The following is a 20,788-nucleotide window of genomic DNA, read 5'->3' on the forward strand; positions in this document are numbered from 1 at the left end:
TTTGTTGTTACTACCATTGCTGCCAATAAGTTAATGGATGTAGAAGTTGATATACAAAAGCATACTTCTCATTCATGGTGGGATTTTTTCTTTACTAAATCCCCTACTGCTCAAAAACTGTTTTCTGCATTGCATAATTCATTTCTTGTTTCTTTGATCACTTTATTTCTTTTGACTATCTGGAATTGTTATTTGACTTACAGAATTAAGAAGACTGCCCATTTTATTTTGCCTTATTCCTGTGTTATTTAGCTTAAATAATCCTCACGCCAGCTGTTAGGGAAATTAAAATGGAGGAAGTCTTGTTCAGGCTTCAGAGGCAGGAGAGCAGGACTCTGACCTGCCTTGGACCTGCCTGGACATTGCCTGGATTCCGTGCCTGCCTACATGCATAGCAAGTCAGGCGGCACTTTAGATAATAAGCAAGGGAGTGGATCTTGGAATTCTTGAGCCCCTGAGTGTCTGGCCAACCCCTGGGGACTCAGAAGTTTTGTGATTCACAAGTGAAATATATGGCATTATAAAAGTTAAAAAAAAACAGAGCTGCATTTTTGCATGCAAACTGATAACGATATCAGATTGCAGCTTGGGATTATAAATGGGGAGTCCCTGAAACTGTAATTTGAAGTCTCACCCATGGGGTGGATACACCCTGGGACCCTTTCCCAACTGGAACTCCAGATTGCTGTTAACGAGAGACTTCCCAGTGCTGTCTAAGTCTGGATGTTCGTCATCCCAATTTGGTGATGTATGTGTTGTTACTTTTCTCTATTGTTTCTATTCCTCTTCTTTTAATGACTGTATGTTGAAATTAAGTCAAATAATCCTCTATTATATATTGAAATTGTATATTTGTATGTAACAAGTGATTTCTTTTGTTAATGAATCCTTTGAACCTAAAACAAAATAAAAATTTTGGCAAAACATAAACTAGCACTGTGAGTAGGATTTGTGAAACAAAAATGCCACGCTTTAAAAAGAAAGAGGTTAAGACAATTCAAGTTTTTATTCCCAGGTAGGAAGATTTGCCTTACTGCTCGCTAGCTACTGAATAGGGCATATCCACTGGATTGTGTGAGAACTGGGACGCAAAATTAAAGCGGGCCATACTGTTAGAAGATATTGAATGTTTGCAGCTTGTGCCACCTGAGAAAGGATAAGAATGTACTGCGCTGGGTTGGAGAGGCTGGATCCTCCTCTCTGCCTACCATAAGGTAACAAAAGTAAAACTTCCAGCAGAACAGTGCTATTAGCTTGTTTTTTTTCCAACACTGCTCTATGATAACAGTCCCCTCCTTTCCCTGCACTCCTGGCCCCTCACAGTGTTTTATTATGGTCCTGCTGCAAGAAAGGGTGACTATGTATGCTATAACTCTTCATCTGGCATCAGGGATTTCCCTTTGATTTGGAAAGAATACTCTTTCAAATTCCCCTATAAAATATACGGAAGGGAGAAAGATAAAGCTCCAGGAATGTGCACTGGTGTTGACATTCACTCACATAATGAACTGAAGGTCAATTTTCTTTAGTATTGCTCAGATGAATGATCAATTGCTCTAAGTCTGCATTTTCAGCAGTGCTGTTCACCACTAATTTATACGACGTGATTTAACATTGTCTCCATCCTGCCAGGTGTTTAAAACATAGCCAATATTCAGCAGGTACCTCCAAGACACCAGAAGCAACTCCACAGCCCGCCTCATGTCTCTTCACCTGGTTTTGCCCGGAATGCTCATGGTGAACAGTCAGCTGTCTCCTTGGCAGTGGTACCCGCTTTCCTGGAGCATGGAATTATTTGCGAACAGATGTTCACTCAAGTGTTACTAAAGGAGAGGGGTGGAGCCAAATAGGCTTTAAAAAGGAAAGACGAGTCATTCTACTCTTCAAAATGAGAAGCCATGTTTGGGGAGGAATCGTATGTCCTTATTTCATTAAGGGTCGTGGTTGGAACTTTCCACCAATTCTTCCCTATTTTCCTTTTTCTATCCTTGGCCCTGCAACTCTGCTTTGTCACAGTGAAGACAGTGGCAGGCCTCCAGTGCATGGCTATTCAACTCTGTGAAATTTGTCATTAGTGTGTCAGATATTTCTTACCAGCTTCCCCAAAACTTAGAGTTTCCCCTCAGGCTGCATTTAGATGCTGTCTTGAGTTGAAGGAGAAGGAGTAGGAGGGCAACAGCAGAGCAACAGAGGAAAAGATACCCCAGAGCTGCAGGCCAACCTGAGTGGACACACTGAGTCAGATGTACCTACCTTGCCCGGGCTGTGCGCAAGCAAAGTCAGCTTACTTGCTATTGAGAGTTCAAGCCCATCAACATCATGCTGCATTTGCTTGTCATTGTGTTGCTGGTAGTTTTCAAATTTAGTTTCGTTAGCCTCTCAGCCCTTGCAGCACTGGAACTGTCCTGAAGGCTCTCCCTCTGGAAATGGGAATTCTACTTGTACAGTTAAGTAATCTAATCAAAAGGAGTTCACATCTTCCCAGAAACTACCTTCTGATACCTGTTCGTTCCATCTTGTATACTTGGCATTTGTTTCCGATTTGTCTTTGGATGTGTATATTTGCTTCCTTTTTGTTTTCAATGCATGTTTGTTTCCTTATTGGCTGTTAGGACTATAAACATCCTATTGGCTGTTAGGACTAACATAATAATTCAAACTATTCTTCTGTGTGTGAGTGAATAGGTCTCATTTTTAACTAGTTGAACATAAACCTCTGTCTTGATTCTGACGTGAGGAGTGATTAAATACTTAGTTGATCAGCTTTATATGGGAAATTGGGGAAACAGATGATTTTTTTAAAATTTTGAAACTGTCTCTAAGCCATAAAGAAAAAAAACATCAACCTTTGAATAACTTTGTATAGGAACTAAGAGGTTGCTAAAAACCAGTGAAAAATGGGGAGGGAATTGGAAACAGATGTAATTCCTTCATTGTGAAAGTTAAGCTAAATTTCAAATTAAACCTCCTGCATTCTCCCCGACAGCTGTTTCTGAAGCTCTGATTCAGCGCCAGTTTTAGTAACAGGTGCATTGTAACTTTGGGAACTGCTAAGAAATGATAACATGCCACAGCCTCTCTCATATTAAATGGGTTCTTAATCAAGAGGAAGTGGGAATTCTACTGAATGCAAAACAGCAATCCTGAGTAAGAATTTATTTTAATCCTTGGTGGCTCTCCAACCTGTTGCTGAAATAGGGCAGTCATTTCCATTCACTAAAGGGCATAAACTGCCCTGATATTCCTTTCTTGTCATTTTACCCTTTTGAGAAGAGGTCTGGCTCCCCAGAAGAGGTAGATTGAGGGAAACAGTAAATTTCCCAGAAGAGAAAGAGAAGCCTCTGGAAATTAGCACAAAATAATGGGAATAAAGGGAACAGTTCTGAACCAAACTGCTGACATTGGGCTCCTGTCCTGGCTCTCCTGTAAAGGAAATTACATGAATGAGGAGGTCAAGGCTCTGTCACCAGGGAGCACTCACTGGAATGGGTGAGCAGAACCCTAGGGTATTAGAAGGAAGGACTGAGTTCTAATTATCTCTGGGTCCCCAGCACCTGGAACTGTCATAGTTTATACTCAGTAAATTCGTGGTTTATACTCAGTAAATTCTTGCTGAATGAATGAGTATCCCTGACTTGATAATGCAAGTCCTAAACAATAAAAGCAAAAAAGGAATGACAAGGACTTTCCTGGAGGTCCAATGGTTATTCTCTAAGCTTCTACTGCAGGGGGCTCAGGTTCCATCCCTAGTCTCATTGGGGAACTAAAATTCCACATGTTGTGCAGTGCAGCCAAAAAAAAAAAAAAATGACAAAAAGCAAAAATAACCCCATGAGCCGGTGACTCAGCTGTTGGAGGCAGAGCTTTTGAGCACAGTTTTTGTCGAGCAGCCTGGACCCTCTTTGGGTTGGGAGAGAGTAATTGGCAAGTGACTACAGCCAGGCATCTGCATGGGATGCAAAGAGAGAGTGGGAACCAGTCAAGAAGCAGAAACTGAGAGAGAAAAAATAAGATGCAAATGAACTTCTGTACATGCCCTTAGAGTCTCAAGGAACTCGCTGCTAACAAGGAAACCTACACCTCGTGCTTCTCACTAGTCCCTGCTGGTGGCTCAAAAGTGCCTTCACTGAGGCTGGTTGAAGAAATAAACCTGAAGCCCAGGACAGAGACAATGAGTTAGGAGGACTGTGTCACAAAATGGAAGGAACCGAGGTTTTAGAGGCAAACATACCTTATTTCAAATCTATGCTACCTAGTTAATACTGGAGCTATAGTGGAATATATTGTAATTCCCTGGTGGCTCAGTCAAGTAAAGGATCTATCTGCAATGCAGGAGGAAGCCTGCAGCACAGGTGACCGGGGTTCAATCCCTGGATCTGGAAGATCCCCTGGAGAAGGAAATGGCAACCCACTGCAGTATTCCTGCCTGGAAAATCCCACGGACAGAGGAGCCTGTGGGCTGCAGTCCATGGGATCGCAACAGTCAGAAATGACTTAATGACTAAACCACAACTACATAGTGGAATATTGCTGAAAAATAATAATACCCCCTTTCGAAATTGTTGTGGGGATCCCATGGGATAATATGGGAAATGCACTTACCACAGAGGCTGGCAGATTGTGCTTAATAAATATCCTCTTGGCTCCATATCTTGGCTAAATCTCTTTGATCAAATCATGTCACAAGATGCCTTATTTGAACACTGCAGTGACATGGCCCAGACCCCATGGAGGGTGGAATGTCTAGATGCCACTATGTGACTCTGACTCTTTGTTCCCTCATTCCTTGCAAGTCAAAGGCTTAAAGCCTCTACTTGACACTCCATGTCTTACGTTAGCCAATAACTGCCCAGGTCGCACCCTATGCCCATGCATTTCAGAAGATATTATTTCTCTCTAAATAGATATGGTGCCATCATCTATTTTTCCTCTAATTAAATTTTACTTGCCTTATTCCTCACCCTTGGCATTGAGACAGACCACGTGTGGCCAGCCTGACCCAGGAGGAAGAATCCTTTGTGGTCTGATTCAGGTAACTTTATGCCCTGTTGTCTTGAACGTGACTATGAGCCTGATAAACCAAGTGGTAACGCAGACGTGGGTTTTCTTTTCATTTCTCCCCTCCCCCATGCCTCCTGCTGCTATTGCTTCTTTTTGTTTTTTTTCTAATCACTGAGTATTCTGTTAACTTCTGTTTGGGCTACACTACAAAAGGAGAGCAATAAGAAAAAGTGCTGTCAAGTGGCTTTTGAACTTTCAAGCCTATTTTCCTTGGAGGAGAAATAGCAATTGAAAAGGAACTTTTCCTGTTTGATGTCTCTGCCTGCATTATTTATATGAACTTTCCTGGCTCAGAGGTTCAAGTGTCTGCCTGCAATGCGGGAGACCTGGGCTCGATCCCTGGGTGGGGAAGATCCTCTGGAGAAGGAAATGGCAACCCACTCCAGTATTCTTGCCTGGAGAATCCCATGGACGGAGGAGCCTGGTGGGCTACAGTCCACAGGGTCCAGAGTCAGAAACGACTGAGCGACTTCACTTTCACTTTCCTGGTAAATAGAGTGACGAAGAAATGCAGGCCAAACCTCAGCACTAGTCAGCCATCTGGGGAGGTCACCTTTAGCAGTAAACAGTGAAATCACTGATTTCAGCACCGGCTAGGGTTTGGTCAGCTTCCCTGTTACGTGCAAACCAGAGTAATTCCATGACCAAAATCTGGTTTATTTTTTCAGCTAGAGTTATGCAAAAGCTTTTTCAAAAAAAAAAACAAAAACAAAAAACAACTGCTCAGAAATCACAGGAATGATCTTGATTCATACCACATGAATAAAACCATCCCCTAAGTCCTTGTAGCAGAAAGTGAAGAGGAACTAAAAAGCCTCTTGATGAAAGTGAAAGAGGAGAGTGAAAAAGTTGGCTTAAAGCTCGAAGATCATGGCATCTGGTCCCATCACTTCTTGGGAAATAAATGGGGAAACAGTGGAAACAGTGTCAGACTTGATTTTTTGGGGCTCCAAAATCACTGCAGATGGTGACTGCAGCCATGAAATTAAAAGACGCTTCCTCTTTGGAGGGAAAGTTATGACTAACCTAGAAAACATATTAAAAAGCAGAGACATTACTTTGCCAACAAAGGTCCTTCTAGTCAAGGCTATGGTTTTTCCAGTGGTCATGTATGGATGTGAGAGTTGGACTGTGAAGAAGGCTGAGCACCAAAGAATTGATGCTTTTGAACTGTGGTGTTGGAGAAGACTCTTGAGAGTCCCTTGGACTGCAAGGAGATCCAACCAGTCCATTCTAAAGGAGATCAGCCCTGGGATTTCTTTGGAAGGAATGATGCTAAAGCTGAAACTCCAGTACTTTGGCCACCTCATGGGAAGAGTTGACTCATTGGAAAAGACTCTGATGCTGGGAGGGATTGGGGGCAGGAGGAGAAGGGGACGACAGAGGATGAGATGGCTGGATGGCATTGCCAACTCGATAGATGTGAGTTTGAGTGAACTCTGGGAGTTGGTGATGGACAGGGAGGCCTGGTGTGCAGTGATTCATGGGGTCACAAAGAGTCGGACACGACTGAGTGACTGAACTGAACTGAACTTACATATTGTCTCTCAATCCAGACAGTTAAAAAATCAAACATAACACCTCAGATGAAAGGAAACAAAAATTCCTTAACTGGAAAATACGTCTTCTAAAATCTGTTCAACATTCTTAATATTTTAGTCACTTTGATTATAGTGGAGAAAAATTGGAGAAGAAATTAGTAACTTTCCAATATATGTAAATTACCTAATCTATTTCAGCAGTTATTTTAATGAAGCAGTTTTGTTTGTTCTAAACAAAAAAAGACTCAACAACTAGCCTAAATAGCTAGAGAACTTTTTCAGAATGTCCAGGCCAGTTTTAAAGAATGTACTTTTCTTCAAGGAATTTCTCAATATTTTTCAAGACACTCTCAAATTCCATAAAACAGCTTAGTGTTAAGTTGTAGTAATAACTCCAAATTTGAGCAATCCTAGAGCTAAGGAACCGGAGAAGGCAATGGCAACCCACTCTAATACTCTTGCCTGGAAAATCCCATTGACGGAGGAGCCTGGTAGGCTGCAGTCCATGGGGTTGCGAAGAGTCGGACACGACTGAGCGACTTCACTCTCACACATTGGAGAAGGAAATGGCAACCCACTCCAGTGTTCTTGCCTGGAGAATCCCAGGGACAGGGGAGCCTGGTGGGCTGCCGTCTATGGGGTCGCACAGAATCGGACACAACTGAAGTGACTCAGCAGCAGCAGAGCTAAGGAACAAAACGTGAGCTTCATTATGTTGTAGTTTCTAATGTTAAAATTAACTTTAAGAAAGAACCAGGAACAAAAATAACAGCAACAACAAAACCTTGACCATCAGAGTGTAATTGTCCCCACTGTCGATTTACTTCTTGCCTCTAGGTCAGTACTTTCATCCAGAATGCTAATACTACTCACCATGAAGACAGTATTATCTGGATATTAGGTGAACCAGGAATGAAGATTTATTTTGTAGAGATTCTTTTTTAACAATAATGTTAATAAATATTGGCTTTGTATATTATCACTCCAGGCATGTCCCCAGCTGTCCCAGTTGTTGGGATCCATAAGAAGATGACTGGGATCTGGGCCTGGAAGGATGAGTGATGTTTTTGTCAGGTGAGAAGAAGAAAAAATTACTTTAAATAGAAGTGACCTTTATAGTTCTTGAAAGGTCTTGCTGTATCAGAAAATATTTTATATGGCCAATGTTACTAACCTCTGAGGGCAGTTGTAGACTAAAACATACAAATATGTTTTTCTTTAGGAGATCTTTTTCCTTAACATCATCATTCAAAGCTTTCCTTTGATGCTGGAAATTAGTTAATGTGTAGAAATTTCAGTCTCTTTAGCTGAATACAAGGCGGGAATGTCTGTTCTCATCACCTCTTGACCTTTCTGAGTCTGGAGTTTGAATTGGTGTATGCACCTGTCTTCACTTAAGACCTTGATTTTGGGATTCTCCCAAGCCTAGCCATGCTGATGTCACTCAGAGTCTGGATTTTCCAGGATACTCCCTGGAGTGTGTGTGAGCGTGACAGTGATTCATGGTTTGCACGGATTTATTTGCTAAGCCCCATCCAGGGAAGAGTAGATGAAGGCTTTCAGAGGAACACATTACCTGGCTCCTCACTTTAGAGCTGCCTATCAGGGTGCTATGGACCAGCTTTGTGTGTAGTAAGTAGATCTCATTCATGACGTAGTTCTTTTTGTGGATGCTTGGTAGCTAGGATACAGACAGCCCTAACAACCTCAGAGCAGCTGTCTTATTCTTTAGCACCTGGTTTGTCAGTTGAGAAATAGTATTTTATTTCATTCATTTCAATGCCTTTCTGGTTAAAATTTCAGAAGCTTGAAGAATCATCTTTCTTCTTCTATAAACTATCCTTGAATAAATAGGTCAAAGATGGAAGATTCTTGAAACTCAACACTGTCATAATATATGGCTGCTGACACCAGTCCTCTGCATTTTGGGTCCTTCCCTAATGAGGTTTCAAAACATGCCCAGAGGTAGAACCTACTAGGGATATTTTGGTGTTTCTTTCTTTCCCTCTGAAGCTTACAATTATTCTGTTTACTGTAGAAACTTGATTTTTTCTTGGTTTGCAAGGAAATTACAAAGGTTACTATCATTAATGGTGATTTACCCAGTGTGTGGAAATGTATATATTTTAAGATTCAACCAACATTGTTCAGAATTTTAAAAGCGCTAAGTGGATTAAAAGTCATTATGTTTTGGAAAACACATTTGAAACAAATTCTGAAACTTTTATACTTCTTGGCTATTCTAATGAATCATGGCAAAAATTTCATGTAAGAGGGGAAATAATAAGGTATGTGGAGAAAACTTTCCATTGTGAGCCTCAGCGCATTTAAAAAGCACCCAACAAGGTTCATGAAAGGATAATAGGAGATTGTCTTCCAACATCAAGGTGTTATCTTCTGCAACAGAAAGCTAAAGAGAAGCACCTTCTGCGTGGATATTCCTCTTTGATGCAGATTATGTTGACACATGTGAAATGACCATGTTTTTTGCTACTAAAGAGACAGGATAAAGTGCCCTTTTCAAACAGAGGATATATTTTAGACAGAGTGAATTTTGGTTGGTGCTTTATACAAGTGGATTGATTTTTTTTTTTTTTTTTTTTTTTTTTTTAACAGAATGACTGTATTTATTTCTACAAACTTACAAAGCTGTAGAAGCCTAAGCCAAGAGTTCTGTAAACGCCATACAGTACCACTCCTATCCATGAGGTAAGCCGTCTCCCCAGAGTGCCATCACCTGCACAACACCCCAGCACTTTTATTATTAAGGCAGTTTGGTTCTAGACACCTTGGTGCTTTTATTGGTGACTTTCTAGCCCATAGCTTCTTAGCCCCAAGCAATTGACCATTTCTACCCTGCCTTGCTCTATGACGTTCCTGCAACTTTTTCTACAAAGGTAATGCCTCCCCCTCAGGGTCAACCAGCCCTGAAACATTCCAGGGAGAGGTGTAGCCAAATACACCAGTGTGGCTTTATAACAACAGCCACTGGAGGGTCTTGGTATTGGGGGCCCACTGCCATCCTCACCCCCAGCAGCTGTCAAATACTCTGTTCCAATGAAATGAAGCAAGAGGCTGGGCAAGTTCCCAAGTCAGGACCACACCTCAATCCTCACTACCCTACCCCTGTCCACTCCCATTCAGCTCCATCTGGTTCTAGGTAAGGCAAAAAAAAAAAAAAAAAGGAACCACTGAAAAATTTCACAGAGGCCTGGTACAGCAAGAGATGCAATCTAGTAGGGGTCATGGGAGATTATGCCTGTCCTTGCTATGTTCAAACTGGGGGCTGATTGTAAAGCCCAATCTTGAGTATCCACTGTGGTCAGAGGAATCTGGATGAACAGAATGGCTCTCACTAGGGTGGAGGGAGGCCCTCTGCAATGGCAAGATTATCTCCTTAGGTTGGGGTGGGAGGGATAGCTGGGGAGCTTCCACAGGTCCCTCCTCCTGGAGCTGTTTCAGACCGGTGGTGGTTCCTGTGCCCCACTCGCTTATCGCTTTGCATTGCGTGAAGGAATCCTCTCATGCCTGGTCAGTGCACCCAGCCTGGCAGGTCCTGCTAGGCCTCAACTCCTGAAATGGACAAGGTCCAATTATGTAGTTGATATGAGATGCTAATACTTAGCTCACAGGATTGTTGTGAAGACTGGATAAATTTGGTAAGGTGCTTAGAATCTTGCCTGACACACAGTGTATTCCCACTAAATATTATCTATTGTGCTACCAAACACAGTAAGATAACGCATATTAGAAACACCTTTGCTTTGTTTAAGTTTTCTAATACCCATTCCTTCAGATTTTCAACAATTCTTAGAGAAATGTGAAGTTTGTTTCTTGGCATGAGCCAGGTCCTAGCAATCATCTTATCCTGGGTGTTCTCTGGTAGAATATGAACAATGGAAGTGGTGACTTAGGAAATAACTAAATTCCAACACTTCTTATTTTCTTTTTGTTTCTGTCTGTCTAGAAACACTCAGAATGTAGTACCTATAGGCAAATAATTGTTCAACCTTTCGATGTGGGGAATATTGTTGTAAAGGTAGGAGAAGATAATTGTGTTAGTTATAAATAAGACCAATATCAAATTTTTTACCTTTAATAAATTTTTACAGATTTAATCAATTAGTTAATTTTGAGGACTTCTTTAAAAGAGTTGAGCTTTTTTTGTCTTTTGGGAGAGGTTGTTTGTTTTAGGTTATTATTTTATTTTCCTTATCAAAGCTCATAATGATGCATTATTGATTTGGTATTTGAAGTTTAGAGAAGCAGAGAGCGGAAACCTTTCACAGAAAATAGGGGTTAAGATGGAAAATATCTATTTACAGTTTACCACAAGCTTAGGCTTCTTTACAAAAATGCTGCAAACAGGGAAACTATTGAGTTCTGTAAGACAGACAAGATGGGAATTGATATGTTAGATTAGAAAGGATCTTCAAAATCATCTAACTCAACTGCCTCATGTGACAGATCAGAGGTTGAAATCCAGAGAGATGAGGTAACTCACCAGGATCCTAAGAGAACCAGAACTCAGGACCCTCAATGCATTGTACAGAATTTACCAAGAACATGCTGCTCCCCACAACTGATTGTTGAAAGCCCACCAGTGTAATGATTTCATTACTTCTTTCTACTGAAAAGTATTAATAGTGTTAATCTGGCTTAGGGAAAGTCCCTTATTAAGTCTCTATATTGAAAGCACTTGGAAAGTAGGACTATGTCCTCATAAACACACCAATACACCAATGAATTAATTTAAATCAACTCAACAAACACTTCTGAAACATCAGTTGTGTGTTTGGGCAGACAGTGAGGACATCACTGACGATGCCCACTATCCTGGGGACAGTGAGGTTCCCAGCTTAGAAGGTGGGCTGCAGGGTAGGCTACAGCTTACCTCATGACTTATGGGCTTTTATCAAAACTAACTCTCACAAAATCTGACAAGTGCCTTAAAAACCCTCCTGCAAAGGAAGTAAATATGGCAGATAATGCTAATACGCCCAAGAGGATAATGAGGGAAGAACTGCACTGACCCTTATTCCTTGTTGACTGCAGAAGGGATAACAATGTTTAGGTTTGACCAAAAAAAGAGAAATTAACAAGAAGGAAGTCTTGGATTTACACTTATTATAGTTATTACTAGTGATAAATCTTGAAACGAGTGAAAATTTGCCTCAAAACATTAGCTAATGAAGCCCTCAAGACAAGCAAGATATTTAGTAATGAGAATCCAGAAGGTGAAAAATTAACTTTTTATGATTTTCACAATTATGTTCAAAATTACAATATGTAAGACTGCATTTACTAAACTTACTGATAAAATGTTACAAGGCTTCCTTGAGGTTCTTGACTTTATAGCAAAAATGGTACTTGTTCTTCCTGCTTTCCACTACGGTAAAACGTGCCTAAAATAATACATGGAAAACCACATAACAACAGATTAAATGTGTTCTTTTGTCAGCAACTACTACTGAGAGCTTCACAGAAAGCTACTAAAATTTTAAGAAAAATAATACAGTTTGAGGGTAAAAGTGTTTCTGATATATCTCAGGTTATGGTATTTTTATTTACTGAGAACTCACTACATGTAGGTGGAGAAGGCAATGGCACCCCACGCCAGTACTCTTGCCTGGAGAATCCCATGGATGGAGGAGCCAGTAGGCTGCAGTCCATGGGGTCACTAAGAGTCGGGCACGACTGAAGCGACTTAGCAGCAGCAACAGCAGCACTATATGTAGGGGAAAATTCGAAGGACTTGGCATGAATTTATTTAGTCTTCATAATAATGAAGTAAATACGATTATCATTTCCATTTCCAAGATGAAGGAACCTATGCACAGAGAGGTTAAGCAATGAACTGAAAGTCACTCGGCCATTATAGCTAATAGCAGAGCCAGTAACGAGTCCACATGGGTATTCTATCTCCAGTGCCAGTGATCTTAGCCACATTTGTGTCACTTCTCTACTTCAGCAATGAAATGTACAAAGAACTGAGATACCTTTTCATAAGCCAGTAAAAGAAACACGCATCAGAGAAGAAATTGTTTTCAGTAGTCAAGGACTTCTTGACTTCTTTATATATTAACAAATATATTATGAAAAAAATTGTTCACCTGTATCCAGAGACAGTAGAGCCGCTGCATTTACTGGAGCATCAACAAAAACTCTTGGGTGAGATAATAGTGGACCCTTGCCGGGAGCAGGAGCTCTACCCATGACAAAGGTCATGGGGAAGGAGGCTTGGCATACGCAAAGGCGGGATCGAGCCTCAGGAGTCCCCCTGGAAATTCTTGAGCATCTACCCCCAAAACCAGAGTTTGCCTACTTTCTGCTTTGTGCTCTCACCTACATCTTTGACTTTACGGGGGGCTGTCCCCCACTACCTCTCTCTGAAAAAAAAGAGTTAACTTACAGCTCCAGTTAATAAAGTTCCTGGGTGTGATAGTGTTTCAACCTACAAACTCCTTTGGAAGTCCTCTAGCCTGCCTGAATAGGTTTTTCCGGCCACATGTGATTGCTCAGAGCCTCCCAACTGTGAGAGGCATGAGATGTTCTAAACTGTCTAAATACAGATTCCTTTGAGCAGTTAATTATTGGTCAAGGGTTTTTCACTTGTTGGGCCAATGTTTGCTGCTAAGTCTCCATATCCCTTACCTGCTGTGTCCCTGGCAGTGTATTGATTAATATGATTGGTGTAAGTAGTAGCTTTAATGTTTGTAACCTTGGACCCTTGAGTTAATTCTTTTTCTTGTTATAGCCCACCATACCTTTGCCCTATAGGAATGCAACTTTATCTAATGCTTTTGGAGGGTGGCGCCTGACTTTAGAATAATCACCTTTAGAGAAAAATAAGTTTCTTAAAATGTTAACAGGCCTCCGGGCCAGAAGATTATGCAAATCACCTAAACTTTTGCATATGATAACTTTGCAGGAAGAAAGCTTGGCTTACTGCATGACTCTACCCCTTCCCCCATTATCCTCTATGCATAACTTAAAAACTTCTTTGGAAAATAAAGTGCGGGCCTTGTTCACCAAAACTTGGTCTCCCCATGTCGTTCTTTCTCTCACGTTCTGGCTGAATTATTCAGCCTCTTTTCTCCACTGAATTTCCTCACTGAGCTATCCTTATTTAACCACTCTATATCCTTACTTAACGTTTAATTAAGCAATTGTTTCCTGATCCTCGCCGACGCCGTCCCCGCTTCGAATTCCCTGGATCCACTGGGGCTGGACCTCGGCAGACCCTACAGTACAGTCTCCACAGTTTTGCAGGGAAACAGGGCAGCAAAAACACTGAAACTGGAATTGCACAAAATGCAGTGGGATGTCACTGATGTCATTACTCCTATAAAAGCAAGGCTAAACTAGATTCTTTATAATACTTTGTAGTGAACAGAGAGTAACCATGAAAATGTTAATATTTGCCCTACATGCTTTCTGCAGAGTATCTGGAAGTAAAGCACTTATGACAACAATCAAATACTGCATATTTTTCTTTTAAAAAGAGACAAGTATTAAAAATTTTTTTTGTACCTTTTCTGTGATAAGTTGATGTCACAGGTGTGCTACTCAAAAAATAACTAAAACAACAGAAATTTATCCCTCCACGTTAAAGATGACAGTCTAATTGGTGAAAAAGCAATTTGCTGATTGATGAAGAAAGTGGTTTGAAAACTGACGTTGGAAATGTTTTTTTCCATGTGATTTGCTTGTTGAATCAATGTCAATATGTCATTTATTAAAGACACTCATGTCTGCATTCTTAAAATTACTCCTGTATGCAGAATTTTCCAAACTGTTTTTAAAAACTTCTAAATAAAGGATTTTTCTCCCTTCAATTCCACTTGCTTAAAATATAAAATGCAACACCTGGTTAGTTTATATTTACTGATTAAAATTACAGGAAGGAAGAAATTTGCTAGTCTAATTCAATAAAATTTGTGAATAGCTGATAGATATAATTAAAAAGGCCTATTCTACGATTTTATAAATACAGCCAGTGAAGCATTTTCTTGTATTTGATATAGATATAATTGTGAAATATCCTTTTTGTCTATTACAGTTATCAAAGACTAAATAGCAAAACACAATGAACTTTTAACCAAAATTTTGAATTCCTATATCATATTTACCCTGGAGGAGGGCATGGCAGCCCACTCCAGTATTCTTGCCTGGAGAATCCCCATGGACAGAGTAGCCTGGTGGGCTACAGTCCATGGAGTCACAAAGAGTTGGACACAACTGAGTGACTAAATACATATCATATTTAATTTTTTTCAGTAGATGCAAATGAATCAGAAAGTGACGCATACTCTCAATTTACAACATGCAGAAGGACTTTTCGGACTGTGCAACATCCCCAGTTGGAAATGTCCAGCAGAAAATAGAAAATATAAGGGGAAAACTCAGAGAACAGGTCAAGGTAGTGACTTCTGAGTCGTGCTGTGTGTGTGTGTAACATCTGGAAAAACTTCTGATGCTTTAATGTTAAGGGAATGCATTTTAGTCTGGTAGCATCAATCTTTAAATAAAATTGAGCATAGTTTATGCTGATGAGCTGAGGGATAAGCCTGCTTACTTAAGATGAACAATTACCTATAGCATAAGAACCTTCTAACAGTGTTCACTGTTCTTCAAAACGGCATTATTTTTAAAAATATTTATTTATTTATTTGGCCTTGCCAGGTCTTAGTTGCAGCACATGGGATCTTCAGTCTTTGCTGTGGCATATAGGATCTTTAATTGCAGCATGTGGGATCAACTTCTCTGACCAGAGACTGAACCTGGACCCCCTGCATTACAAGCAGAGTCTTAACCACTGGACCAGCAGGAAAGTCCCTCAAACTGCATTATCATTAGTTTTTGTAAAAAGTTATACTGAGCTGTGGTATTAGCAGAGTGATAATGGAACAGACTAGAAAGTCCAGAGAGAGCCTTATATAAAAATAGTCAATTTGATCTTTGACAAAGATGCCAAAGCAATTCAACAGAAAAAGGATAGTCTTTTCAACATGAAGTTGAATTTATTGGACATCTACAAGCAAAATAATCAACCTCAACCTAAACTGCACACCTTATACAAAGGTTAACTCAAAATGGATCATAGCTCTAAATTTAAGATGTAAAAGTGTAAAGCTTTTAGAAGAAAACAGAAATCTTTATGTCCTGGAATTAAGAGTTCTTAGAAATGACACACCAAAAGCATAATATACAAAGGAAAAATTTTGTCAAATTGTATCTCATCAAAATGAAAACTTCTGCTCTACAAAAGGCAATGTCCAGAGGATGAAAACACATGCCATGTGCTGGAATAAAACAGTTGCAAAGCATGTGTCTGACAGAGGGGGGTTCCCAGGTGGCTTGGTAAAGAATCTGCCTGCCAATGCTGGAGACACAAGAAACTAAGGTTTGATTCCTTAGTCAGGAAGATCCCCTGGAGCAGGAAATGGCAACCCACTCCAGTATTCTTGCATGGAAAATTCCATGGACAGAGGAACCTGGTGGGCTGGACATGACTGAGTGACTGAGCACACACACATATCTGACAAAGGGCTTGTATTTAACATATATTAAAAAAAAAACCTTTCAAATTCAATAATAATAAATAATATAATTAAAAATGAGCAAAAGATTTAAACAGATATATTCACCAAAAGGATATAAGGATGGTAAATAAGTCCATGAAAAGATATTCACCATTGTTAATTATTTCAGGCAGAATAGGGACCCCAAATATATCTATGTTTTCATTCCTGGAACTTGTGAATGTGACCTTACATCCCAAAAGGGACGTCACAAACGTGATCTTGAGATAGGGTAATTATTCTGGACTTTTAGGTGGATCCCAAATGTACTCACCAGCATCCTTATGAGAGGGAGGCCAGAATGTCAGAGGAGGAGGAAGATGATAGAAACAGCTGCTGCTGCTGCTAAGTCACTTCAGTCGTGTCTGACTCTGTGTGAGTCGGACAGCAGCCCACCAAGCTCCCCCGTCACTGGGATTCTCCAGGCAAGAACACTGGCGTGGGTTGCCATTTCCTTCTCCAAAGCATGAAAGTGAAAAGTGAAAGGGAAGTCGCTCAGTCTTGCCCGACTCGTAGCAACCCCATGGGCTGCAGCCTACCAGGCTCCTCCGTCCATGGGATTTTTCAGGCAAGAGTACTAGAGTGGGGTGCCATCGCCTTCTCCAGATAGAAACAGAGAGACATTCAAAGATGATACGCCAGTGGAATTGAAGATGGAGAAAGGGGCCATGAATGCACGGATTACATTACATATGGGTTGCAATATATTATAGAATTAGGTATAAAAATATCCAGATGATATAGAATCCACTGAAAGGACCCACTTTCTAATTAGTTCCTAGAACACGGATGGATGCAGAGATCCCAGCCTTTTGGTGAGATGCCTAGAACATGTGACCCAAAGTGGGTGTCTGGACAGATACCAACTACAAGACACTCAACAATGAATTCCTGATGAATTCAGTTCAGGATAAGCATGATATTTAAAAGTTAAACTCTGTGATCAGAAAGACATGGCTTTAAATCTCCAGTTGTAATTGATTGGACATGTGACTTGTAGCAAGTTAATGGCTCTAAACTTGAGTTTCTTCTTTTGTAAAATGAAGATGCCAAGAGCACCTACTTCCTAACATTACCCAGTGAAACCAAATAATGTGTTTAATGTGCTACCCCAGAGGTAACACTCAAGAGGTTGGCTCTTACTATGATGGTGATAGGCACCACCCACCCTCTTGGAGAATCAAAGTGTATGATAGCACAGGAAAGACTGAGCAACTCTGTTGAACAAATTTAATTTTGTGGAACTTGCTAGCCTCAGTTACTGTCTTGAGGACCTGGCGATGGGTCCTCTTTAGCTGATAATCAGCAAGTGGTTGAGGGTCAGGAAGGGGCTATTTTTTGCTTCAGGTCATTTTTACCACCATTTTACCACAATTCAGGGTCTAGAGTGGCAATCTTCACATTTTTCAGAGCTTTTCTTACAGACTTAAGATTTTGTAACTGAGCAGGACCCAATGGGACCTTCCTGCAACAGACCCCTCCTCCCCCTTACCCACTACTTCAGCTCCTCTCTGAAGTACCTACATAACAGATTTGATGCACTTTTCCTGAGTTGTTTTACAGGTATTAATCCCCTCCCCCCGCCCCCCAACCAAATGGAAGTAATTAACTATTTGATGACCATGAGCACATAGCCCTCCCTACACACACCTATTGGTGCCTAAAGGGCTGATATTGTTAACCCCTGGGGCACTGCCCTGTTACCTCACCAATCAGAGTGAGCTGATTGTATGTGAGCTGATCGCACAGCCTGGATGCCACCCCCTGCCCACCTCCCGTTATAAATGCTTTTCAGAAAGCCATGGGGAGTACAGGGTTTTTGAGCACTAGCCGTTCCAGGCTTTGTATGGCTTCCTACAATAAACACTGTGCTGTTCTTCACCACAACCTGATATCAGCAGCTGGGCCTTACTGCACACAGGCGAGCAGACCCAAGTTTGGTTTGGTAACAATTTAAGTTCACATCTCTTTTCTCACCTTCCTAGATGTGTTATTATTTCCTAAAAAATTTTATTGAGGTATAGCTGATTTTCAGTGTTGTGTTAATTTCTGCTGTACAACAGTGATTCAATTATACATATTATTTATAGTCTCTTCCATTATGGTTTATCACAGGATAATGCCCCACCCTATATAGTATGACCTTGTTGTTTATCCATCCTATATTTAATAGTTTGCATCTGCTAATCCTAAACTCTCAATCCTTCCCTCTCCACCCCTCCCTCCACACCCCGCCTTGGCAACAAGTCTGTTCTCTGGGTCTGAGAGCCTGTTTCTGTTTTGTAGTTATATTCATTTGTATTGGATTTAGATTTCACATATAAGTGATACCATATGGTATTTCTTTTTCTCTCCTTCTTACTTTACTTACTATGCTAATCTCTAGGTCCAACCATGTTGCTGCAAATGGCATTAGTTCATTCTTTTTATGGCTGAGTACATTCCATTGTATATGTGTACCACATCTTTATTCATTCATCTGTTAATGGACATTCCACATCTTGGCTATTGTGAATAGTGCTGCTATGAATATATGGGTACATGAATCTTTTTGAATTATGGTTTTCTCTGCATATATGCCCAAGAGTGGGATTTCAGAATCATATGATAATTTTTTGTTTAGTTTTCTGAGGGCCCTCCATACTCTTGCCATAGTGGCAGCATCAATTTACATTCCCACTAACAGTGTAGGAGAGTTCCCTTTTTTCTATACTCTCTCCAGTATTTGTTATTTGCAGACTTTTTAATGATGGCCATTCTGACTGGTATGAAGTGACATCTTTTTCTTTCCTACTTACTTTGCTTTTCTCTAATAATTAGCAATGATGAGCATCTTTTCTTGTGCCTATTGGCCATCTGTATTTCTTCTTTGGAGAAATGCCTATTCAGGTCTTCTGCCCATTTTTTGATTGTGTTGTCTGGGTATTTTTTGTTATTGAGTTGTATGAGCTGTTTTTATTCAATGTATTACTTCTGAGTCATCCAGCTTCTCTCTCACCTGTCCTGAGTTTTGACCCTAATGAATAAGTTGAGAAGAAAGCTGTGATTTCCCAAAAAGTAAATGTATACCCTTTTAAGTCCTGTAATTGAAAAAAGATGAGGATAGACTTTTAGAGTGAAGTAAAACTTTTGCACTTCATAAGACACAGATAATATTCAAGTCAGCTCCTTGCTGGGGAGAAACAAATCACTCCTATCGGGAGCTTAGGCAGGAGTAGGTGAGGAGGCATCAGGCTTTTTTACACCAGACCCATCAGTTTAACTGGAGAAGGCAATGGCATCCCACTCCAGTACTCTTGCCTGGAAAATCCCATGGACAGAGGAGCCTGGTAGGCTGCAGTCCATGGGGTCGTTAAGAGTCGGACACGACTGAGCGACTTCACTTTCACTTTTCACTTTCATGCATTGGAGAAGGAAATGGCAACCCACTCCAGTGTTCTTGCCTTGAGAATCCCAGGGACGGGGCAGCCTGGTGGGCTGCTGTCTCTGGGGTCGCACAGAGTCAGACACGACTGAAGCAACTTAGCAGCAGCAGCAGTTTAAATCTACATTCTTTTCTCAGGGTGTCATTGAATCCTGCAGATCCAGAGCTCTATTTTCTCTTTTGTCCTGTGAGCCTTCTTCAATCTGTCTCCAGATCTAGAGCAGGAAACCTGTGGTGTTGAGGGCAGGTGATGGTGTGGGCCTGAGAAGACTAAGGTGTTTTGCTAATATGCTTGCCAGTATCCTTGATGTGTTCACTTGGTCCCATGAGCTTTTGCCCCCAAGGCCCAAAGTGGACAGTTGATTCCTCTTCTCATTTACCTGGGTGGGGCCACTCTCCCAAACTTGGAGCAGATGAAGAGATGCTGGTTGTGCAATATTGCTGCCCACCCACCCACCCCAACCCTTTCAATCAAAACCCCGCTTTTTGTGTTTAACCTCTGTGCTATGGAAGCCCCAGATCGTCAATGTGCTCCAAACATCCTGGACTCCTTTCTAATTCCTGACGATCCCCTACTAATCCCCAGGTTGAGAAGTCAGAGTTTCCATTTGATTTGCTGGGACCTGTTTGCTGTCTTTGGGTTTGTGTTGCTTAGAAGTGATTTTCTATGCACTTTGTTCTCACTGAACTGCACCCAAAATAAACGCTGTAGGCTTTGACATGGGAGAATTTACTTGTTCAAACATGCACACCCTGCTGATACATCCACAGATTGTACCACACAGTCTTAAAAACCACTAACGTATTTATCATTTCCAGCATAGTACAGACTAATGACTATTTTACCAGGACTAATCTTTTAACTTTCTTTTAAATCATATTATAATTCATTTTTACAATACTCAGCCTAGGCTCTGTTTTACACACAACGATGCTGACAGTATAGGAGCGGCATTTGGAGGGGATCAGAATTAAAATCAGTTACTTGAGTAAAATTAAGCTTGTGATGTCTTGACTTATGACAACCCAGAGCGAGGCAGGAGAGAGTGCTGGATTGGGAAGATAGTACCTGAGTTCTAAATCTAACTCTGCACCAACTGTTGGTGGGACTTTGGGAAGCATCATCGAATTTCTCATCTGAACTAGATCTATGATTTTCACATGCAGTAGGATAAAAG

The 20,788-nt window shown here is 40.8% G+C and overlaps 1 protein-coding gene and 1 long non-coding RNA gene across 2 annotated transcripts in view; both read left to right on the forward strand.

Moving 5' to 3' along the window:
* The first annotated feature begins 1,884 nt into the window (after positions 1-1,884).
* EGF (epidermal growth factor) overlaps positions 1,885-20,788 on the forward strand; it is a 107,248-nt gene continuing 88,344 nt past the window's right edge. Inside the window, 2 exon segments of the mRNA XM_055587566.1 lie at positions 1,885-2,385; positions 2,387-2,441. Of these exon segments, the coding sequence (XP_055443541.1) occupies positions 2,320-2,385; positions 2,387-2,441 (121 nt within the window). The 5' untranslated portion in view covers positions 1,885-2,319.
* On the forward strand, positions 3,120-10,049 carry LOC129657615 (uncharacterized). Its single transcript, XR_008716889.1, has 3 exons — positions 3,120-5,032; positions 7,591-7,676; positions 9,219-10,049. It is a non-coding gene; the product is annotated as an uncharacterized LOC129657615 (long non-coding RNA).

The sequence above is a fragment of the Bubalus kerabau genome, chromosome 7 (assembly GCF_029407905.1).
Source record: "Bubalus kerabau isolate K-KA32 ecotype Philippines breed swamp buffalo chromosome 7, PCC_UOA_SB_1v2, whole genome shotgun sequence".
Classification (NCBI taxonomy): Eukaryota; Metazoa; Chordata; class Mammalia; order Artiodactyla; family Bovidae; genus Bubalus; species Bubalus kerabau.